General features: G+C 55.3%; 7 protein-coding genes and 1 non-coding gene across 8 annotated transcripts; 5 read left to right on the forward strand and 3 right to left on the reverse strand.

The window, feature by feature from the left end:
• Positions 1-286: 286 nt before the first annotated feature.
• MYCTH_2307608 (glycosyltransferase family 8 protein) lies at positions 287-1,800 on the forward strand. Its single transcript, XM_003664569.1, has 3 exons — positions 287-590; positions 644-721; positions 781-1,800. Exons 1-3 carry the CDS (start codon positions 375-377, stop codon positions 1,552-1,554), a joined length of 1,068 nt encoding a protein of 355 aa, XP_003664617.1. The 5' UTR covers positions 287-374; the 3' UTR covers positions 1,555-1,800.
• A 401-nt stretch (positions 1,801-2,201) lies between these two features.
• On the reverse strand, positions 2,202-2,273 carry MYCTH_t121. Its single transcript has one exon. It is a non-coding gene; the product is annotated as a tRNA-Glu (tRNA).
• A 551-nt stretch (positions 2,274-2,824) lies between these two features.
• MYCTH_2307610 (uncharacterized protein) lies at positions 2,825-5,509 on the forward strand. The gene is made up of 3 exons (XM_003664570.1): positions 2,825-3,265; positions 3,356-4,651; positions 4,737-5,509. Exons 1-3 carry the CDS (start codon positions 3,248-3,250, stop codon positions 5,358-5,360), a joined length of 1,938 nt encoding a protein of 645 aa, XP_003664618.1. The 5' UTR covers positions 2,825-3,247; the 3' UTR covers positions 5,361-5,509.
• A 259-nt stretch (positions 5,510-5,768) lies between these two features.
• Positions 5,769-8,508, reverse strand: MYCTH_53224 (uncharacterized protein; the record flags this gene model as incomplete). Its single annotated transcript, XM_003664571.1, has 3 exons — positions 5,769-8,126; positions 8,214-8,238; positions 8,312-8,508. 3 exons carry the CDS (start codon positions 8,506-8,508, stop codon positions 5,769-5,771), a joined length of 2,580 nt encoding a protein of 859 aa, XP_003664619.1.
• Positions 8,509-9,807: 1,299 nt separating this feature from the next.
• Positions 9,808-11,387, forward strand: MYCTH_81869 (L-rhamnonate dehydratase; the record flags this gene model as incomplete). Its single annotated transcript, XM_003664572.1, has 4 exons — positions 9,808-9,877; positions 9,929-9,962; positions 10,011-10,159; positions 10,218-11,387. The coding sequence occupies 4 exons, from the start codon at positions 9,808-9,810 to the stop codon at positions 11,264-11,266; spliced, it is 1,302 nt and encodes a 433-aa protein (XP_003664620.1). The 3' UTR covers positions 11,267-11,387.
• A 795-nt stretch (positions 11,388-12,182) lies between these two features.
• Positions 12,183-13,004, forward strand: MYCTH_102290 (dehydrogenase-like protein; the record flags this gene model as incomplete). The annotated part of the gene is made up of 1 exon (XM_003664573.1): positions 12,183-13,004. The coding sequence occupies one exon, from the start codon at positions 12,183-12,185 to the stop codon at positions 13,002-13,004; it is 822 nt and encodes a 273-aa protein (XP_003664621.1).
• Positions 13,005-13,688: 684 nt separating this feature from the next.
• MYCTH_2307619 (uncharacterized protein) lies at positions 13,689-14,456 on the reverse strand. Its single transcript, XM_003664574.1, has one exon. The coding sequence runs from the start codon at positions 14,267-14,269 to the stop codon at positions 13,706-13,708; it is 564 nt and encodes a 187-aa protein (XP_003664622.1). The 5' UTR covers positions 14,270-14,456; the 3' UTR covers positions 13,689-13,705.
• Positions 14,457-16,909: 2,453 nt separating this feature from the next.
• MYCTH_2307620 (uncharacterized protein) lies at positions 16,910-17,371 on the forward strand. Its single transcript, XM_003664575.1, has 3 exons — positions 16,910-16,930; positions 16,992-17,193; positions 17,281-17,371. The coding sequence occupies exons 2-3, from the start codon at positions 17,108-17,110 to the stop codon at positions 17,351-17,353; spliced, it is 159 nt and encodes a 52-aa protein (XP_003664623.1). The 5' UTR covers positions 16,910-16,930; positions 16,992-17,107; the 3' UTR covers positions 17,354-17,371.
• Positions 17,372-22,100: the final 4,729 nt, after the last annotated feature.

Genomic DNA, 22,100 nt, shown 5'->3' on the forward strand with positions numbered 1-22,100 from the left:
ATGAGGTCCAAACATGTGCACCTGGCGTTCACCTTTCCCATGTGTGAGATTGTGTCATGAGGTTCCGATTGAAGCGGTCTAATACTGTCGTGGTCAGTCATGACAACGCCCAGCCCTACTTTTGACGCCGCACTTTGGCATTCCCCGGCCAATCCCTTCGAAACAGCTCACGAGCAGGGATTGTTCACGCCAACCGGCCCCGTCCTGCTCCGTTTCAGCTTGCCTATTTCTGGCGCTTGGCCGGTGGCGCAGCCGCGACAGACGCGACAGCGGTGTCTATCTCCCAATCCTTTACATAGTAAGCTTGCCGCGGTTGGCCTTCCGGTCAATCCTCCAGACTCCAGTGTTTGTATTGTACAGAAATGGGTTGCCCAATGCTGCTCTCCGCCAAACGGGCGATCATCGCAACCTGCGGCATTGCAGCATGCGTGATCCTGGTCAGTTTCAACCGACTCCGTCTCGTCACAGCGGCGAGTCAACGGTCCACGGAAGCATGGGGTGGGCTGCAGCCGCACTGGACGACCGAGCAGGAGGAGCCGCGGTTTGCGTACGTGCAGTATGCGACGGATATCAACTACTTGTGCAACGCGGTAGGCAGCACCCGGCCGGGACGGACCTCTCTACATCCACTAAAGCCATTCAGATCATGAACTTTGTGCGTCTCGACCGGTACGGAACGCATTTTGATCGGGTGTTGATCCATCCCCGCGATTGGGCCGAGGTTCGTCAGCATCTATATACGAAGCACAAACAGAACCCTATTAACAACCATCTAATTAGCCCGGCGACAGCCGCGAGCAGATCGCCCTGAGCCGAATCCGATCGCAGTACCCGCACGTCCAACTGCGCCCGGTCGAGGTGCTCTCGACGTCGGCCGGCGATCCCACGTGGCACAAGAGCCTGACGAAGTTCCACGCGTTCGCCCTGACCGACTACACGCGCGTGCTCGTCTTCGACTCCGACTCGATGGTGCTCAACAACATGGACCACTGCTTCCTCGCCCCGCTGGCCCCGGTCGCCGTCCCGCGCGCGTACTGGCTCCACGACGCCTCGTCGTCGTCCAGCAGCATCAAGGACCAGATTCTCGCATCCCACGTGATGCTGATCGAGCCCAACCAACGCACCTTCGAGCGGATCCTGGCCGAGGCCCGCTCGTCCGGCGCCTTCGACATGGAGGTGCTCAACGCCCTGTTTGCCGACTCGGCCATGATCCTGCCGCATCGGCGGTACGCCCTGCTCACGGGCGAGTTCCGCACCAAGGACCACCGCCACTACCTGTCCGAGGACCCAGACGCGGAGTGGAACGCCACGGCCGAGGTGTCGCGCGCCTATCTGGTGCACTTTAGCGACTGGCCGCTGCCCAAGCCGTGGCTGCCGCGCTCGCCGGAGCAGTGGGCGGCGGCCCTGCCGGCGTGCGGCGATGGCGAGGAGGATGCCGAGCGGCCGGATCGGCCGCGGTGTGCGGATCGGGTCATGTGGACGAGATTCTATGAGGATTATGATCGGGACCGGCGGGAGGTTTGCGGGCCGTTGGGTATGACTGGAGAGAGCTAGATAGGCATGCATCGGGGAGAAGAACAGGTCTGTAATTAACCCCGGTAGGCCTGCTCACCACGGCTCTTCCCGGATGTGATCCGGCTCCTGCGCCACCTCGAGGACGGAGAATGCAGTGGTTATTATACAGGGTTCTATGGTATGGTTGCATTAGACTAGGCGTCCGGACAACTGCAAGTTTTAAATCATTATACACGGTAGAGCTTATAATTCTCCTCTTCCTATTGCGATCTAACCAAGTCTATAGTGTTAGTACTAGATTCTATATGATCTATAACCTAGTGTCATCCCAAAATAAATTACATTAGTTTATATTTTAGAGATTAAAATAATAATATTACATAGTATTAAAAATATATGTACTATAGGTGGTTAGGGCGGCCTGTAATGCTCTGTTAAAATTATAGGACCACTATACGTAACGGTAGATTAGAGGGTATATAGTAGGTAGCTAGTCTTTGGAACGTTAGCCAGGAGATAGATCTTAGAAGACAGAACTGCCCCAAGAGAGTTACCTATCACACTATAGTAATTATAAGCAAGATACCTGATAGATAGTACTTTGTAGATACTTTCGTTAGATAATCATATGTTTTACTTATCCTTGTCCTTCTAAGCTCAGAGCTATAATTTCAGCAAAAACTAAACTCCGGTACGGGGAGTCGAACCCCGAGCTTCGCGGTGAAAACGCGATATGTTAACCGTTACACTATACCGGAATTACCCCGCTGACCCGCTGAGATCCGCGATTGGATGGGAGTCTGGGCAGATGTAGACTTCTAAGAAGGAAGCAACGACTGAGGAACACGATCGAGTCTGCCAACTGAACCGGAAAGTGCACCTCGGTCGCATTTTCCTGATGTCCATACCCACATACCATCTAGCATGATTTAAAAACTGGCTGTGGCTAATCATGCTTTGCAGCTGTACAAAATATCTACTTCATTATCACAAGTTATCTGTTGATTCGTGGTTTTGTCTAATTACTCCGGACAGGCATCGCAACACGAAGTGGCCCAACACGAGACTAAAAAGTGCTTGAAATTGGAGTTTTCCTCTTGGGTCACTCCACAGCCACGTTCTTCGCTGCCGCCTTAGCCCCGTCCTGTGTCTCGTCTATCAACTTTCCCTTGCCCTGGCCGTGTTCGGTTTGCGCAGGCAAAACAATAGATTACGTTAACCCTGTCCCGGAACGGTGTCAATCCCGGTAAGAATTCATTATAAGAGCGGGAGGAGCAACCAGGACTTACCAGATTTGCAGCTCAGGATTTCGTCCTCATGATTGGAGGTTGCCTTACCTATCCCAGGATCTCGGTTAGCGGTATTTCGTAAGCTGCGGGGGCCTGGATGCTACTCTACCAAGTAGAGTAAGTCAAGGTCAGACTTCGCGTCCTAAATCATCATCCGCCCTTCATCCTGGGGCCGCAAGTCGCATTCTTCGACCCAAGCTTTGAAACTGGACACCGACGACATGGGAGAGAATTCGAAAGAGTTTGGTCACCTATGGCAGCCGCAACCACATTCTCAGGCGGCGGGTTCGAGTCGCCGACAAGGCTCGAGATGGCGCTCCCCACTCGGCGGCATATTGGCGAGCCTCATCGTCCTAGGCTGCCTTGCCAACTTCCGATACTTCGCCGCTATCAAGACGCCAGGAGTTACCGTCGATGAGCCGGCTCCCTCCCTCAAGGATCCCATGAACCCATGGGAATCGGTGAGTTCTACACTTTCTTCTCCATCTCATCCAACACCGGCCAAGATTTGCAAACAAATCATCACCTGACACTTGCTGGCCTTGCCCAAGATCACCCCGAGCCCTGACTTGGCCTGGCACCCCTGCTACACCGCAATCAACCCTTCCTTCCTCTGCGCGCGCCTGACCGTGCCCATGGATTACGCGCACGAGAACGATGACCCGGACGGGACCAAGGTCCACCTCGCCCTGGTCCTTCTCCCGCCAGCGTCCCAGGGCCAAACCCCGTCGGACCACACCACCACGGATCCGCCCAAGAAGGCACCACTCCTGATCAACCCGGGCGGGCCCGGCGGCTCGGGAGCCCTCCTCGCCCTCCTCATGGGCCCTTCCCTGCAGCGCGCCCTCGGCACTGATCAACCCATCCTCGGCTTCGACCCCCGCGGCGTCGGTTTCACCACGCCCGTGGCCGACTGCTGGGCGGCTCCCGCACCCCCTGACGCGTGCGACGACGAGGACGGCGGCGGCGGCGGCGGCGGCGCAGGACCGGCGTGCGAGGACGACGCGGCCAAGGGCCTGCTGCGCCGGGTCGAGTGGGAGCAGGTCAACACCGCGTACGGGCTGGTCGGGGAGAGCGAGGCGGCGACGCGGTACCTCGAGGCCGGGCACCGCGGCGTCAACGCGCTGTGCCGCAGCCGTGACGACCGGCACGGCGGCGCCAGCGGCCTGGCGTGGTCGGGAACGGGGGAGGTCGCGCGGGACATGGCGAGGATCGTCGACAAGTGGGACGAGTGGGTCGACCTGGAGGAGGAAGAGGCGGGCGCGGCGGCGGAGCGGGAGATGAGGGGCAAGCTGGTCTACTGGGGCTTCTCGTACGGGACCTACCTCGGCGCCACCTTTGCGAGAATGTTCCCCCACCGGGTCGGGAGGCTGCTGCTGGACGGGGTAGTCGACGCCGAGCTGTATGAGAGACCGGTGTGGAAGGAGAGCCTGGTGGACGCGGACAAGGTGCTGGACGAGTTCTTCCGCTACTGCGCCGCGGCCGGGCGGGACTGCGCCCTCTACCGGGACGGGGACCAGGCAGACGACGTGCGGAGGAAGTACGAGACGGTCATGGAGAGGCTGCGGACCAGCCCCGTCACCTTCACCCACCCGGACTACTTCTACCCGGTCATCCTCCGGGAGAGCCTTGTCAAGCAGCTGGCCTTCACCGTCCTGTACTCACCGATCCAGGGGTTTCCCGGCCTCGCCTGGATCCTCGACTGCATCTACGAGGGCAGGTACGAGCAGCTCAGCGCCATGTTCCAGGATTCCGAGCTGATGTGCTCGGTTCCCGGAAACAACTTGCTCATGGGTCTCAAGACGGACGCCCAGCGCGCCGTCATGTGCAGCGACAAGCGACAGCCCGTAAGCCGACTTCTCCCCTTTCTCCCTACTCTGATCCCCACCTTTGAACTTTGGGCCGCTAACCAAAATATTTTCTTTTGTGAAGGTGAACATGACCGTGCCCGATTGGGAGGCAGAGCACAAGAACATGGCCGAGCTCTCCCAGTTCGCCGGCATCTGGATGGGCATCATGATGCAGTGCAGCGGCTGGGACGTCTCTCCTCCGCACAGGGCTCCCATGGGGCCCTGGACCTCCTCGCGGGGCCAGTTCGAGACGGCCAACCCGATCCTCTTCCTCTCCAACACGCACGACCCGGTCACCCCGCTCCGCGCGGCCGTCAAGATGGCGCTCAAGTTCAAGGGCGCCGGGCTGCTGGAGCAGAAGTCGCTCGGGCACTGCACCGTCTCGACCGTGTCGAGGTGCACGACCAGGGTAGTGAGGGAGTACCTCGCGACCGGCAAGGTGCCGCCGCCGCCCGCGGCGGTGGACGGCAATTACACCGGCGAGTGGATGCGTTGCGACGTGGACGAGGTGCCCTGGAGGCCGGCGGGCCCGAAGCTGGCTGCATCTCTGGAAGACGAGGAGCGCGACATGATCGACGCGTGGCGGCAGCTGCGCAGGACGTTGGATAGCATGGAGAGGTGGAACGTGGGGAGGTGGCGGAAGGGGATGGACGGAGAGGCCGTCATGGAGTTGTTCAGAGAGGTTAAAAATGTACTGGCCGAGTAATCTAGCCCCTCTTTTGTACGTATGTATGTACATACATATATATACAACGGCGGATTGTGTAATTTATGGCATCAGACTCTCCGCGAGGTAATTATTACTCGTGATTGTGAAAGGCGAGCGGAACTCCTGAATAACCATCTTCACTTTCCCACTCCATTCCTCGCACATTTCGACCTAATTAATTAGGTATAATTAATATGTCAAGAGCCAGAGATGCACAACATCATACAAACCCCGTGATATTATTTTTTATTGCATCAGCCCATATAAGCCCAAATACATGTCTCAACTCGGAGACCCGTCCCGTCAAGAAAAGGATATCATCCGGTAAACCCCCTTCCCATTTTTGATTTTGGTTTCAGACCGTATTAATTACCAAACGCCCGAGGAAGAAGAAGAAGCCAACCCTCAACTCAGAAACTTGGAGTCTCCCTGCTGAAACAACCAATCCCTATTCGCATCCACCATAAAATCCGTGATATTGAACTCGCCCGGCACGCCGGGCACGGCGCTGCCGCCGGCCTCCATCCCATTCCCTGTCCCATCCCCGCCCGCGCCCGCGCCCGTGCCCGGCTCGACCGGCAGCCGGGGCACGTTGAAGAAATCAAAGACGTCCAGATACTCGAGCTCGTTCGGCGCCGGCGTCCTCGACAAGGGCGTGGCGCTCGGGAACCGGCTCTGCCACCCGCCATTCCCGCCCCCGTGGCCATTTCCGCCACCGTTGGCCGTCGGCGGCACGTGCCTCGGCTGGCGGCTGATCAAAAAATCCAGATCGAAGGCGGTCCGGCGCATGTCCGCCAGGATCTTGACGCTCCCGGGGACCTCCCCGCCGCCCTGGCGCTCGCTGTCGCGGTGCTCGTCCAGGACGCGGGTCAGCAGGCTGCAATACCGGGCGGCGACCGGCCAGTAGCGCCCCATCTCGCGGAGGGTATCTACGAAAAGGCCGATCTGCGGGCTCAGCTTGCGCTCGACCGTGCTGCCGTGCACGAGGAGGACGCGCGCGGCGACCCACAGCGTGAACGCGAACGGCGGGCCGAGCTTGACGAGCAGGCCGTTGTTGACGACGAACTCGCACAGGGCCGAGATGTTTTCGACGGCCGTGTGGCAGCGCTGCGACGCCGAGTACGACGGCGTGAAGATGGGCGAGCGGGTGGTCGGGTACGCGGCCGACGAGTGCAGGCGGATGACGGCCGTGTGGTACGTGGCGTGCAGCATGACCCAGCCGCAGTTGAGCGTCTTGGCCGATGCGGGCTGGAAGAGCTTCGCCATGTTGCCGTACTCGCCGGGCAGGCCGAACTTCCAGCTCGCGAGCATGTTGTAGAGCTCCTTGTAGCGCATCTGCCAGGTCTCGACGTCGGAGAGAGCGCTGATGTCGACGGGCTGCTTGAGAAACTTGTGAATCTTGGAGAGGATGCCGAGGATCTCAATGTAGTAGCTGAAGGCGCCGAGATTCTCGGGCTTGTCGACCTCGTGTTCCGGAGCGCCGCCGCAGTTGCCGGGCTTGGGATCGTCAGCCCGGAACCAGCGGGTTTCCACTTTTTGGTTCTTCATCCACAGGTCTTCCCGGCACGGCAGGGTTCGGTCGATCTCGCGGTCGTCTATACCAAACTCGAATGCTGTCGCGATGGTTGCATACCGGTCCAGCAGATACACCATCCAGAACAGCCTCCGTCTCGACTCCTCCTCGATGAAGTCCCTCGGCTCCGGCAGGATCATGGCGCGCAGCGTGTATATGGATGTGTAACCGGGCGCCACCGAGAAGGAGTTGCTCTCGACGGCTAACCCGAGCTGCACGACGGCCCGAGTGATGAGCGCCATGATGTTCCAGCCCGGCGGCCCGTTACTGCTACCGCACAGGTCCAATGCGAGGATCACCAGCGCCTGCAACGACTTGACCGACAGGTGCTCCATACCGTAGAGGAGCACCCGCTGCTTCGAGGCGTCGTGGTAGCGTTTCCGACTCTCCTCGGTCAAGCGGGCGTCGGTCGAGTATCGCAGAGCCGTGGCGACGATGGCGTGCAGCAGGAGCTTGTCTTCGTCGTCGATCATGGACGGCCCAAAGAGCGAGTCCAGCGTGGTCTTTCGATGCAGGATAGGACACCAGGTGTTGACATGCTTGAAATAGAGGTCCACCAACGCATACAGCAGGTCATACGGCGGGAGTTCCTGCTCCGGGGCCATGTGCGCCGAGTGTTGAGTGGCGGCCGAAGGTGACTGCAACTGCGCGGCATGTCCGGCGCTGTAGTACTCCGGAGCTGGGGCGCTCGGCGGCATTGCTGCCTGCATGTGGTTGGGCGGCGAGATGCCGCTGACGGCGGGAGGGGCAGGAGGGAAGGTGTCGTGTACCGAACCGGCAGACAAGCCGAAATCGATCGACGTCGAGGGCTTCTGGAGGAACAGAGCCGTCTCAGCCTGCGGGGTCCGAATCGTGTCGTGTCCGGGGCGCCCAAAGATCGGGGGGATCGCCTCCCGCGGGGTTCCTTGGTCGCTGGGTATGCTGGTATTGCTGCCTCGGACGCTGGGAGGGGCATGATGTGTGAGGCCGGTGCCAGCACTGCCGTTTCCGCTGGCCGGGCTGTTGTTGGAGGTCAGGGCCTGGAGAATCTCGGCGTGAACTCGAAGCTTCTCCTCGAGCTTGTCGAGGCGCTGCTCCAGCTCGCGGCCGTACCCAGCGCGCAACCCCGGCTTCTTCCTCTCCTTGTACTCGCATAGTGCGCCATTGCGGCTGCACCACCCACACGACGGTTGCCCTCGGTCGCATTTGACCTGTGGCGGTCAGCTTCGAGTAATCAAACTACCGGAAGGTGGTAGATGTCTTAAGTCGATAAAAGATAAGAATAGTTCGAGACCTACTTTCCGCTGTTTGCACAGCTCGCACCTAGGCGGCGTCAGCATCCGACTGCGCTTCGCGCGACAGCGGGCAAGAGCTGCTGTTGCGAACAGCTACTTACGACACGGAGAGGGGCCGCTTGCGCTTGCCGAGGCGGGTCTCCTCGTGCTGATCGTCGTCGTTGTCGAGGTCGTCGGCGCTGTTTTGGCCATCATCGCTCCCCCCCGGGGGATCAGGATGCCGGGGCGGTTGCGCGTGTGCGGAGCGCGGCGATGACTGATGGCCGTTGTACCGGGGGGCGGTTTGGGCCTGCATCATGCCTGGGCGCCAATCGCGCGACTGATAAGTCGCTCTCACCCACGAACGAGGAGGCTGGTCTAGGGGGGAGGGGGGCACAGCGCGAGAGGCGAATCTCGGGATCGGAAGGGGAGCGAGTGGAGCGGAGCGAGGGCTCGATACGATCAACGCCGAGCCCGCGCTTTGGTCGATTGTTTCGGGTATCGGAACCGAGTGCCACGTGCCGGAAACGACTGCGTCTTCCGACCTCTAGCATGCACGGCCGCCACCTCCCTCGCAATTTTGCGGCCAACGAGCAGGCACAGGGTGGGAGCCGATGCTCCGTCGATCGGTTCGGGGTAATGTTGAGTAGAGGAGCGAGCACGGGGAGCGGTTGTGGAGAGACCTCGGCCGTTTTATCGCGGTCATCCGAAGTCCGACCGCATGGCTCGTGCACGGCGCCCTGGCTGCAACTTTCCCGCTTTGCGGCACCCCCAAAATACGGCAAAATATGGGGAAGCGAGCTTGGCGGGGTGCGGGCTCACGAGGGCAAGCACGCGCGTATGCGAGGCAGGTGCTGACAGATCGCCTTCCAGGCAACGCCGCTGTTGCCCCCTGATGCTCGTTATCTGAGATTATCCGGCGCATCCAATATTCCAAGTCTGTGTTTCACACTCCTTTCTGTCGGCACCCTGGTTGCAGTCTTCGCGAGGGACGACACCCCACGCAATGACTAGAACCACTAGCTGGCTGCCGAGGTCTTGTCAAGTGCACCGAAACAGCTCGAGGCATGAAGAGCTTAGAATTGGAACCCTACACCACCAATAAAATTTCAGAGCACACTATGCCCGATGCAAGGCCTTTGCTACTTCTTCTTAACGGGATCAGTGGCTCAGGGTCATCCATTCGCCTCGTGGGTAATCGCAGACACACAAGGGTTAGGACTCTGGGTCCCCTTCCTTTAGCCGCGCCGAGCGTACGATGCAGTCCAAGACAAGGCCCGAGACGACCAATCTCCTCACGCATGGTGCAGAGAAGGGGTGGGGTTTGAATAAGAAGTGGGCATGACAATCTATGTGCTCCAGCCGACTGACTGCGTTACGATAATCTGACGGGGGAATGGCGAGGGGCAGCTCTTTGCTCAAAAACCCCCAACTGTCTCCATCATCGGCACATCAGCCCCCGATCCCCCTTCCCTCACCTTCAGGGACCCACAGCTCGAAAGGCAATCCCAGAAAAAGACGCCGCTCGCCCTATTGGCGAATTCCTTCTCTTTCTCCTGCCAAGGCGAAAGGTTCCCGAAGCCACCTTTTTTCCACCTCTCTCGAAAGAGTCGTCACCATGTCCGCGATGCGAGAGTTTCCAACCATCAAGGCCATCCGGTCTTATGTCATCAGCGGCGTCGGGTCGGGTAAGCTACTCAGGGTCCCGTTGGCGCGCGCATGTCACTGACGGATGACAGGCGGCGACTATCACAACGTGAAGGGCGGGCACTGGTAAGGTTGTTGTTCTCGACCTGTCAAACCTACTCGCTGACTCCCTAGGTTGATCGACTCACCCATCTCGACACCGTGCTCAAGATGGGAGAAATACCGGGCTTCGAGAACTAGCTGGGGCATCAACGTGCTGGGCTCGTTCTTTATCGAGGTCGAGGCGACCGATGGCACCGTCGGCTATGCAACCGGCTTCGGCGGTAAGCGAGAAGATGCAGCTTCCGCGGATCCCACTGGGCTGCTAACACGCACGCATAGGGCCACCGGCGTGCTGGCTGGTCCACCAGCACTTTGAGCGATTCTTGATCGGAGCCGATCCGCGTAACACAAACCATCTTTTCGAGCAAATGTACCGCGCGTCCATGTTCTACGGCCGCAAGGGTCTTCCGGTCGCCGTCATCTCCGTCATCGACCTGGCAATCTGGGACCTGCTGGGCAAGATCCGCGGCGAGCCCGTCTACAAGCTCATCGGCGGCAACACCAAGGATCGCATCGACTTTTACTGCACCGGTCCCGAGCCCACCGCCGCCAAGGCCATGGGTTTCTGGGGCGCCAAGGTGCCACTGCCCTACTGCCCGGAGGAAGGCCAGGCGGGTTTGAAAAAGAATGTCGAGTTTCTGCGCAAACATCGGCAGGCGGTCGGTCCCGACTTCCCGCTCATGGTTGACTGCTACATGTCACTTAACGTGCCGTACACGATCGAGATTGCCAAGGCGTGCGAGGACCTCAACATCAACTGGTGGGAGGAGTGCCTCAGCCCTGACGACACGGACGGGTTTGAGCAGATCAAGCGGGCGCACCCGACCCTCAAGTTCACGACGGGCGAGCACGAATACTCGCGATATGGATTCCGCAAGCTCATCGAGGGCCGCAACCTCGACATCATCCAGCCCGACGTCATGTGGCTGGGGGGCATGACGGAGCTGCTCAAGGTGGCGGCCATGGCGGCGGCGTACGACATCCCCGTGGTGCCGCACGCCAGCGGGCCGTATAGCTACCACTTCGTCATCAGCCAGCCCAACACGCCGTTCCAGGAGTATCTGGCCAACTCGCCGGACGGAAAGAGCGTGCTGCCAGTGTTTGGGGATCTCTTCGTGGACGAGCCTATTCCGACAAAGGGGTACTTGACGGTGGCGGAGTTGGACAAGCCGGGATTCGGACTGACACTCAACCCGGCGGCCAGGTCAAAGCTGATTCCAGCCACGTACCTCCTGACCCCCCCGACCGCTTCATTGAGCCCGCCTACGAACGGGGTGCCGGCGGAGAATGAGTGCAAGGAAGCGGTGGACAGCTCGAAGACAGCTTGACGTGATGTTAAAACTTAGGGTATCGCACCGGAGTATGGGCGGCGACACGTCAGACCTTGGATGATCTTGGCATTGCTTTCAGCTGTATCTTCTCAATACAAATGACGGCCTTTTATTGTTCAAACTTCCACTGTGGCATCACTGACGTCACTTTGCCAAGCCTCCCTCTCAAGAAGATTCGAGCTCATCCCGTCGACAGCCGCCGTTCCGGAAAATGTCTTTTTAGCCGGAAGAAATTAAGACGCTGCCTACTGTAACGCACTCTCGATGCGCCGCCGCGGCGGGAGCGTCCTTATCGTCAGGCGGTCCGCTGCCACTGTTTGGCGCCCCTTACCTCGCTATAATTCAGACCGAGATGTGGATCCAGGGTCCCACAGCAGTGAGGCGCGGGGTATGGGGTGGACACGGTGGGTACGGAGTACGGCAACGAGGGACGAGGGGGAGGAGCTCAGATGGGGTCTCGGCCCCGTCCAAGCTCATCTCGATAAGGACGGACAAGTGGTCTATCTGTGAGGACAAGGTTTGGCATAACAAACTCGGGAAGAACACTCGTTGCCGCCAGCACCTATTGAAGAACGAGAGACAAAGGTGAGTGGATAAACCAAAAAAAATAAAAAAAGAAACGAAAAAAAAGAAACGAAAAGAAAAGAAGGAACATCCGTGAACCATAACATCACCGCGGACAGCGGCTGAAGGTGTCCATCCTTCAAGCAAATATCCCTTCCCTTGCAATTCATTGACTTGGCCTGCGGCGCGGTGTTTGTTTCGGACTGGTTCGAGAGAAAGACGACACCCGGCGACTCGATAAGGTTGTGACCCAAAACTGCGCCTACAATCGTCACTCTCCGTTCCGCCAACAGACCATCCTCCCGGTGGAGCACGTCTGTCAACCGCCTGACACCCTTCTCGCTACAACATGGCCCCCCAAGCCAAGCTCCTCGCGGGCAAGACAGCCATCATAACGGGCGGCACCACGGGGATCGGGCGGGCCATCGCACTGACTTTCGTCGCCCAAGGCTGCAACGTGGCCGTCAACCACCTCGACCTCGAGAAGGACAAGCGCCACCTCGACTCGCTGCTGTCCGAAGCCGCCGCGATCCGCGAGAAGGACCCGGCCGCGGGCAGGCTGGCCCACCTGCCGGGCGACGTGCGCGACCCGGCGACGGGGCCGGCGCTGGTGGCCTTCGCGCTGTCCGAGTTTGGCACAAAGCGGCTCGACGTGTGCGTCTCCAACGCGGGCATCTGCACCTTCGCGCCGCTGCTCGACCTGTCGGCCGACCTCTTCTCCAACACGGTGCGGACCAACCTGGACGGGGCCTTCTACGTCGTGCAGGCGGCGGCCCGCCAGATGGCGCTGCACAACGACCCGCCCGGCGGCGGCTCCATCATCGCCATCTCGTCCATCTCGGCCCTCGTCGGCGGCGGCCTGCAGGCCCACTACACCCCGACCAAGGCCGGCGTCCTCTCGCTCATGCAGAGCGCCGCCGTCGCCCTGGGCCGGTACGGCATCCGCTGCAACGCCCTGCTGCCCGGCACCATCAAGACCCAGCTCAACGAGGAGGACCTCAAGGACGACGCCAAGAGGACCTACATGGAAGGGCGCATCCCGCTCGGCAGGACGGGCGTGCCGGACGACTTGGCCGGGCCGGCCGTCTTCTTGGCGTGCGACGAGCTGAGCGGCTACGTGACGGGGGCGCAGCTGCTGGTCGACGGGGGGCTGTTTGTGAATTTGCAGTAACTGGTTTCCGGCGGCAGCAGGAGAAGGCCGGGGAGCAGGAAACAGGCGTTGGGAGGAAGGCAAATATATATGCGGTATGGAGGCGACAATGTTGTGACTCGGGAGTCGAAATAATTAGGCATTGCGCAATCTCGAGCTGGTCTAAGATCATGCAAGTCTGAGTGACATGGCCGGTGGTGGCCGAGAACTGCAGGCAACCTCGAATCTGCATCTCGGTTGGCTATACTTTCTATGGGATGAGACAGCAGAAGAGCCACTTCGGATATATGTGTATGTATGTACAATCTCGCCGAGAGCGACCAGGTACCCAAAGGCTGAAAACATCGCGCGTAAATTGATCACCATGGGTAAATGATTGCTCTAAACCTAGCAAGAATGACATGATAGAATATATAATTAATTATAAACAAGAAAAGTAAACTAGCCATTGTTCTGCAAGCAGCCAAGTGGACCATAGACTGGCAACTCCCCCCATCCCCGCTCAGCCGGCGAGCGCCCTACGTTCCCTATCCGACGAACTCCCTTTTCCAGAATTATCACCTTAATATGGGCATCATACCACGACCAGCAGCCAGCTCTTACCACGTTCATCTAAGCGATATTATTGAGGAAAAAAAGCCACCCAACCCCCTCACCCTCCCTCTCCACACAGATACATAGTTACATCTCCCCCTTCCCCCCCCCCTTCACACCCCTTTTCTTTAAGCAGAGACGAACCTGAAGTCGACGACCACTTGCCCTTGCACGTCTCCCCTGCGGCACCAGACGCCGCTGCTGACGCCGGCGCGGCCGTCCCGGGCGTTGGCGTCGGTGAGGTGGGCGCGGACGTAGAAGCGGAGGTCGTTGGTGCCGAAGCGGTAGTCGACCACGCCCGGGCCGCCGCGGGCCGCGTCGTTCTGGTGGCTCAGCCGGACCTCGACGGCGCAGGTCCCGCTCGCCGCCAGCCGCGTCCACCGGTCGTCCGCCCCGGCCGCCCCCGCCACCTCCCGCGACTCGGTCTCGCTAGCCGTCACCAGCCAGTACCCCGGCCCCGGGTTCGCGTCCGACAGCGCCCGGCAGTCCGCCACCAGCGGCGCCGACGGCCCGTGGCTGTACCGCGGAACGGCCTCGCCGCAGTAGTCGTCCTCTTGGGGTGCCGACGACGGGTGGTAGTCGGCCCGTCTGGTCGGGTGGGGGCCGCTGCTGGTGGGTGCTGCGGCGGTCGTGGTGCCGGTTGCCGTCAAGGTTGCGAGGGCGAGCAGAACGGCTCTTGCGAGGGAGGGCATTGTTGTTGTTATGTTGAGCGGAAGAGTATTGTCGTGTGAATCCGAACGGGCGAGTGTATTTGGCGACAGCCCTCTTCTTGCAGTAATATGGAAAGCGTTGACTGCTGTGAAATGGCTAGGGAGTGATGCGGTTTAGATTTCTGATTACAATGCTGTATGTACCTAGCTATGTACTTATAACTTCAGGATCTCAGAACTCCCTACTGCCATCCCCCAATTCCCAACCCCGTCACTCGTGAGCCGCTCTCAAAAGGCCGCTGGCCCATCACTGACCAACCCTGACCAACCCTGTGCCACCATCTGAGACATCCCATCACAGTCCCGCCCAAATAACCCAAAAGGGGCAAAAAGAGAAAAAAGAGAACAGCAGCATGCTAAGCCATTCAGCGCCACAGCCAATGCCCGGCCAAGTTCGGGCCGCTCACGACCCCCTGGACCTGCATACACGCCTCCACAATGCACAACCGCCAGCGCGTCACACGTGTGCGGTGCTTAGGGCTGCAACTTTGTGGCCCAGTACAAATCGATCAAGCTACTTTGTACGTATAACCTCGACTTTCAGTGCCAAAGAATGCGGCCAGGTCGGAGCCTTTCTTTGACTTGTACGCCGCAAATCATTTGGCGCCGGCCTTGTCATGCAATGGTTTGTATTGGCCATTCCGGCGCACAAAGACCGGCGCTCTCTGGGAGATCTGTTGGTCAATGCCAGTGATCACACAGGCCTTTCTTTGTCTCGGTGTTCAGCACCCCAGGGCTCCTCGCCATTGGCTGGTAATAGAAACTCATCCAGCACGGCCTTGTTGGCCATGATCCAGGGCGACCTCAGCTGAACACAAGTCATCACGTTCAAATACCAAGGGTGCGCCATCTTCCCGAGGTCATATACCTAGTGCCTCGAATTCCTGTCTTCTCTGGGTCGGATGAGCTCCAGGATCTCTCTCATTTCATTGTCCTGGATGCATCGCAGTGCAAAACCGTCGAAGCGGGCAACGACAACACTCTCAATGTCCTTACTGACATGCTTCAGGCAATAATTATCCTAAAGCGATCTGCTCGGCATGTTTGACAATGATCTGTCCTAGTTAGCATGCGACCGGCAATGGACGATGCTTGACCTACGGGCAACACGATGGTGCAGATACCGGTCCATGCAAGAGACACAGGAGGGGAAGGCACAAGAGCGAAGCCGACAGCATCCCTTGTCTTCTGGATAAACTGTACGGCAGACAAAATGATGCCATAGTCAGCAGCATCTCGCCTTGCTAGATTCAAGTATTCTTAGGCCAGCCTGGTGAACGTTTCCTCGTCAGTGCTGCTTGGTTTTTCATCATCTGAATATGGCTCCTTGTCAACACGCGACAAGCAGAAAGAGTTAAAGGTGCCATTCCTTGTAAAGGTGTCGGAAGCTGTGGAGCTTCTAAACGTATTAGCCACGCGTTTGCCACAGCTGTATAAGGCTATTCAACGCATTGGCCAGTCCCTTTGTCTATAAATGCCACTCCTTTTGTCTCCTTTATAGATAGTTTCAACAAGGCACTCTTTCCTTCGTATAGCCACCTACTACAGACACTACTTTTAACGCTCCCGGAAGCTTATTATTACGTTCGGTAGTTATGAGCCTGGCGCCTTGACTACTCCTCTACCGACGTATCTTTAATATTAGTAGTAGCTTCTTCTATTATGAACTCTCTTACCCTGCTTTAATATACTTTTGATAACGTATCTGTCTATTATGTCTAAGATCCTAGTTAAGACTTCTATACACCTTATAGGGCTTGGTTCCTAGAACTTATAATATATCGAACTATAGTTATAGGCTAAATTTGCTAGTATATAGGGATTTATTGATCTTAATAGTGACTATAAGCTAGATCTAGAAGTTCTATAGTGCCTAACCTATAAGTAAGCTAGAGATAACCTTATCTTAGCTTTCTAGGAGTAACTCTAAGAAGGATTGTTACCTTTAATATCTGTAGATTTAATACCTTCTAATATAGCTATTATAGCCGAATTTATACAACTATAAGACTCCTTTTATAAAGATATCGTATATATTATAGATATTAGTAAGTAGATAGGATGGCTATAATACTAGCTAGTATATACTATAGATCTTAAACTTTATAAAGCTATAAAATGTGACGAACCCAACTCAGACTTCTTCTAAAAGGGTCCAGACGGAGGTGGATTGAGCGGGACAAGCAGGCGGGTCGTCTAAGGGATTCGGTGAAGCCAAAGGGTTCACAACAACACTTAGAGTTATCTCTCACAGTAATCAGCAATGCTTGGTATAAGTACTGTGATTGTGATTGTTACCACTGGTGAACTCCCAGAGTCCACCATAACGAGTAACTAGCTAGCTATATATACACAATTGTCTGTCCTTCTTCAATAGTTATCACCAGTACCACTTCTCCTTTCACTTCGTGATTCTGCGTTGTCGACGGTGACATGTTATTATCACCAGTGAAGACCTTAGTCTTGGCGGTGATAATCTTCTGATTGGTCCGTCAAGTGATTGGCTGTCGGAATGTCTCGCGTCCTAGCTGCAGCCTGCCAGGCCGCCTATATGCTTATTCGTAACACGATGCCCCTCCTTTAAGGCTTTCGACCCGAAAGCCCTCTTAGGCCGTTTCAAATAGCGCCAATAACCCTTCGCTTGTGAGTACTACATTCTCCCTATTTCTGCGTCGCGGTCGCCATGTTGACAAAATGCCGATAGAGAAACGGAAGTCGCATTCTGCACGTTACCGTGCTTCCCTTGCTTAGAACATCGCTAAGAACGGTTTTGTCGTTATGCCTTGCTCTTGGTGCGTGTTGTAAGGCCTCGTTTGCAAAATGATTGCGCGTACAAGCGTTGCGAAGCCTGCGTTCGTCGAGGTCGTTCTTGCGATGGCTCTGGCATACCGCTTTCTTCCTATAAGCACGTCTCCTTTTCTTTTTTTTTTTTTTTTCCTTTAAATATGATTCCTAATGTTCGTTCTAGTGGATCACATTCTCTAGGAGTAGCATCGTATCAAGGATGCTAAACGTCGTGCCGAACTTGAGCTAGATAAATCTCAACGCCGTCTGGAAGAAGCCTAGCGCGAGTTGTCCGAAAAGCTTACGTGGCTCTGGCGTCTTTGTTAGTAGAAGGAGTTTTTGGTAGAGAAAGGTGCCGACATAGTAGCGCGTGGTCTGTCGACCTTAGACGAGTTGGAGGAGGTTAAGCGGCAAGAGACACCTGCTATGCCCTCGTTACAGATTAATGATGCCGTCGATGCTGTCGACTAGGGCGCCGTCTTTAGTTCTGTCCCAGGTTTTCCTTTAGTCGATCCGGATTCTGCCAGTAGAACTGTTCTAGTTTCTCAGGGCAGTTCAAATTCTTGACTAGTTCCTATGAGTTGTCCTCTGGTCCAAAATCAAGCCATTTGACCAGGTACTGTAGTTCCCCGTTGATGATACGTGAATCTAGAATTTCTTCGACGTCCTATTCTTCCTCTTCGTCCTCTGCTTCGATGTACGTAGCAACCTTGGCGTTTTTTGGTGCTGGTTCGAGAAGTGAAATATGAAAAACATCCGTCCGTAGTCGTATAGATGACGGTAACGATAGTCGGTAGTTAGATGTCGAAATTCGTTCTTTGATAACGAAGGGTCTGACCTTCTTGAAGTCTAGCTTCGTGCTTAGTCGTTTGGTTCGCAAGTTTCGTACGATCAGGTAGACTTTGTCTCCCCTCTCTAGGCGAGGTCCCTCGAGCCTATGTTTATCGTAGTAGTTCTTCATTCTAGTTTTGACAAACTCGAGTTCCTTCTTGAGCTTCTCGTGTAGTGCGTGTATCTGTTCTACTTTGACTGTTGCTCTTGGCACTATGACCTCTAGTCCTTGCCTAAGGTCTGCTTCGTATCCGTAGTTCGCAAAGAACGGTATGACTTTAGTCGTTTCTATTGGCGTCGTGTTGTAGGCGAGTTGTACTGTTGGCAACAGCATGACCTAGTCGTTTTGCTAGTAGTTGACGTAAGAACGGAGATACTGTTTGACGATTTGGTTTAGTCGCTCCGTTTGTCCGTCGGTCTATAGGTAATATGCCGTTGACAGTTTGCTATTAACGCCCAATCGTTGCATTAACGCTTACCAGAACTTCGATGCGAACTTGGTGTCTCTGTCGGTGATCCATTCTTGTGGCCAAGCATGCACTGATGTAACTTGCCGATAGATCACGTCTGCCAACTGTTCCGCTATCTAGGACTCCTTGTAGGGAAAGAAATATACCTACTTAGTCAGGCGATCTACTATAGTAAAAATACTATCGTAGATTACTCCTGTGGCCGTGTCCTTAGATTCTGGCAGCTTCGTAATAAAGTCTATCGTAACTAAACTCCATGGTTTGTCAGCTATTAGTAGTAGCTAAAGTAGCCTATACGGCTTATATCGTGCTGTTTTGCTTCGATTGCAGATGTCGTAGTTCCGTACGACTTCCTTGACCCGTGCCGTTAACTGTGGAAAGTCGTAGTATTTCTTGACTTGTGCGACAGTCTTCGTGACTCCTTTGTGTCCTCCGAGTTTTGACTCGTAGAGTTCTCGAATCATCCGCAGCTGTTGATCTTTGTCGTGGATGTACGCCTTGCCTCGGTACCAGAGTTTCCTATCTTTCTCTTCCACTTCGTCAGGTACCACTGGTCCGGGTGCTGCTTGATACTATGCCTTGTTGATCCTTTCCTCTCGAAAGATTGCGTAGCATTCTAGGAACGAGTCAAGTAGATCATCTTCTACGGGTGTCTACGTTTCGTGATGTAGCGTTCCGTCTGTTCGTTCCTTGAACAACGGTGGTATCGTTCCCGTTCGTCCTTCCGTGTGATCCGTTCGTCGGCTTAAGATGTCTGCTCGTGCGTTTTCTTTGCCCTTCTTGTAGCGGATCTCGAAGTTGAATTCCGCGAGGAATTCTGCCTATTGTATTTGTCGTCCGTTAAGTTCCTTCGTCGTCGTGAAGTATCGTAAATTCTTATGATCTGTATATACTTGTACCGGTTCAATCGTGCCACTGAGGTATGGTCGCCATTCCTTGAAAGCTTCGACAATCGCAAGCAGTTCCTTGTCGTAGATCGGGTAATTAAGACGTGGTCTGTCGAGCTTCTTTGAAAAGAAGGCTACAGGATATAGCTTCCCTTGTTCGTCTCGTTATCCCAATTGTCCTCCGATAGCGTAGTCTAAAGCGTCCGTTTCCACCTCAAATGACTTCTTAGGGTCTAGTAGTACCAGTACTAGGTCTTTAGTAATGGCGTTACGGATCTGCGTAAATGCTTGCTCGTGTTGTTCTTCCCATTGGAATTCAGCATTCTTCTTGGTAAGTTCGTGCAAAGGTCGTGCGATCGCTCTAAAGTTCCTAATGAACATCCGGTAGAAGTTCGCAAATCCGATGAAACTTCGTACTTCCGTGACTGACGTCGGTCGTGGCCAATTCTTAATAGCTTCAACCTTTGAAGGTTCCATCCGGATTTGTCCCGGGGATATCTCGTATCCTAAAAACACCGTTTTCCTGACGTGGAATTCGCTCTTTTCCTTGTTGACTGATAGCTTGTACGCGTATAGCGCGTCCAGCACTGCTTTTACATGCTTCCGGTGTTCGTCCATCGTCTTAGAGAAGATGAGTATGTCGTCGAGATAACATACCGCAAATTTGTCGAGAAAGGGTCGGATAGCTTGATCAATCAGGGCTTGGAACGTTGCCGGCGCGTTCGTAAGTCCAAATGGCATGACGAGGTACTCGTAGTGGCTATAGGGTGTCCTAAAGGCCGTTTTCCACTCGTCGCCTTCTTTGATCTGTATGTGGTTGTAGGCCGATGGCAAGTCAAGACGCGTGAAATATTGGGCTCCTGCCAACTGATCTCGGAGCCGTGAGATCAGCGGTAACGGGTATCGGTTTTTCACAGTCTGTTCGTTAAGTTGCCGATAGTCGATACATAACTGTAGCTTTCCGTCTTTCTTGGGCACAAACAGGATTAGGTAGCCTGCTGGCGATGTCGACGGGCGGATATATCCTCTTCGAAGGTTCTCCTCCAAATATCGCTTAAGTTCTTCGTTCTACATCTAGCTCGTATAGTAAATCTTGAAGAACTTTAGTCGTGCTCCTTCCTTAAGCTTGATCTCGTAATCCCATGGGCCGTATTCTGGTAATCCTTCTAGATGCTTTAGTTCAAATGCTAGGTGTCCTTCGTATTCCTTTGGTACTTCCCTAGTCTTGTCTCGTCTCTCGGTTTTCTAGTAGTATACGAACTTGGTTCCGTCTATAGCGATACTGGCGATTTCTCCTGTCTCAACCTACTACTCTAATTGCAGTGCTCTACATTCGTCAACGGAGAGAACAGCTATCGGCGATTCAGCTCGTTCCTCCTGTCGCGATATCGATGTCGTTGTGCCGCCTCTTCTAGAGTCTGTAGTGGTCTGCCTGCCACTATCCGTCTCTTGCGGTAGATCCGTAGGACATGCCTTCCCCTGAGCATCGTCCGCTCGCGATCCTTGCGCGCTCCCCATCTCGCTAGTCGAATACGACTCCGTTCAGGGTCGTAGGTAGCCACCATTCTTCTAGCTAATGTCCGGGTCGTAATCTTCATGCCATAGTAACCCTAATATCATGTCTTTGTCATTACCCATGTCTACAATGCTAAATACGACTGCTATAGTCTTTCCTACCATAGTAATGTCGATCAGTTCGGTCTCTCTACGTACCTATTGCGTCGGAAATGGCCCTTTGACTATACCATGCTTCCGCTTCATTCTCCAGGGTATCCACAGCTGATTCACAAGCGTCGGCGAAATTAGGTTCATCTCTGCTCCACTGTCCACTAGTGCGAGCATTTCGTGCTGTTTCCACTGTGCTATTATCCACAATCGCTTGTCTTGCCGCCGTCGTCCAAAGATTGCGGCGATTTCCCATGTTCCTGCCGGGAGGTCTCGATATAGTGGTCTCTTGTGCCAGTTCCTCCTATACTGCGCTACCACTCGCCGTTGCGCGGGCGTTAATGGTTTCCGGGCCCCTCGAAGGGCCCTGACCCGTTTCCTAGGTTAGTACTAACCTCTTCGGTTGTTCGGCTAATAGCGGCTTCGTCGATCGTGCTCATTTCCGTGAGCCATTAAGTGCTTGCGGCTTCCTACCATTAGGTCCGTTCTGCTTTCCGTTGTGCGTGCCATAGCTTCGTCTAAAGCTTCCGAATTCGTAATTTCTTTTTGTCTGTGTAATAGAGGCAATCGTTACTCTAGCACGAGTCCTATATGTCTCGTCCGGTTCCGTAGTGCCTAGGCTAGACTCGTTTTGGAACTACCGTGATGCCTTCTAGATTACGAGTTTCGATCTTCTAGAGTAATTCGGCCGCTCTGTTTCCTACATCGTAGACCCATTCCATAGGGCATAAGTCTCTGTCCCTGTTTTCCTGTCGGGTCGGCTAGTGATTGTTTTCGAATTTGTCGCGGAAGTAATATCGGCATTCGTGTGCCACACACTGGAACTAGGGCACTTGTATATATGCCTTATATCGCGGGTATAATCGCGTGGCGTCGCCTGGAAGGTATTAGAATTCTTTCCCGAATCCTTCCTATTGTACGTAGACCGTAGGTACTCCAATGCTAAGGTAGGAGTGTTTCTTCCAGTAGCTTTCCCATGTACGTTCGTCTTTTCCGCGGTTTGCTCGCATAAACTGGTATTCTAGGTTCCGTACGTCGTTGCTAAGTTGCTGGCCGTCAAGATGCTCGGTGTAGCTATCGGGCCCATTATATATCATGGGCTGTTCTCCTTTAATAGTTTCCACAATACGTCGGAGTTCCCTCATTTCGTCCTTCATCTCATCGCTCTACTAGGCA

The sequence above is a fragment of the Thermothelomyces thermophilus genome, chromosome 4 (assembly GCF_000226095.1).
Source record: "Thermothelomyces thermophilus ATCC 42464 chromosome 4, complete sequence".
Taxonomy (NCBI): Eukaryota; Fungi; Ascomycota; class Sordariomycetes; order Sordariales; family Chaetomiaceae; genus Thermothelomyces; species Thermothelomyces thermophilus.

What these genes read in the sequence shown, in the direction of transcription:
- MYCTH_2307608 (XM_003664569.1), top strand. Translation starts at nt 375, where the DNA reads ATGCTGCTCTCCGCCAAACGGGCGATCATCGCAACCTGCGGCATTGCA. An exon ending in TCAACTACTTGTGCAACGCG is followed by an intron (nt 591 to 643) that starts GTAGGCAGCACC and finishes AAAGCCATTCAG; the next exon opens with ATCATGAACTTTGTGCGTCT. An exon ending in ATCCCCGCGATTGGGCCGAG is followed by an intron (nt 722 to 780) that starts GTTCGTCAGCAT and finishes CCATCTAATTAG; the next exon opens with CCCGGCGACAGCCGCGAGCA.
- MYCTH_2307610 (XM_003664570.1), top strand. An exon ending in GCAGCGACAAGCGACAGCCC is followed by an intron (nt 4,652 to 4,736) that starts GTAAGCCGACTT and finishes TCTTTTGTGAAG; the next exon opens with GTGAACATGACCGTGCCCGA.
- MYCTH_2307619 (XM_003664574.1), bottom strand. Translation starts at nt 14,269, where the DNA reads ATGCCCTCCCTCGCAAGAGCCGTTCTGCTCGCCCTCGCAACCTTGACG.
- MYCTH_2307620 (XM_003664575.1), top strand. Translation starts at nt 17,108, where the DNA reads ATGATTGCGCGTACAAGCGTTGCGAAGCCTGCGTTCGTCGAGGTCGTT. An exon ending in TACCGCTTTCTTCCTATAAG is followed by an intron (nt 17,194 to 17,280) that starts CACGTCTCCTTT and finishes CTAGGAGTAGCA; the next exon opens with TCGTATCAAGGATGCTAAAC.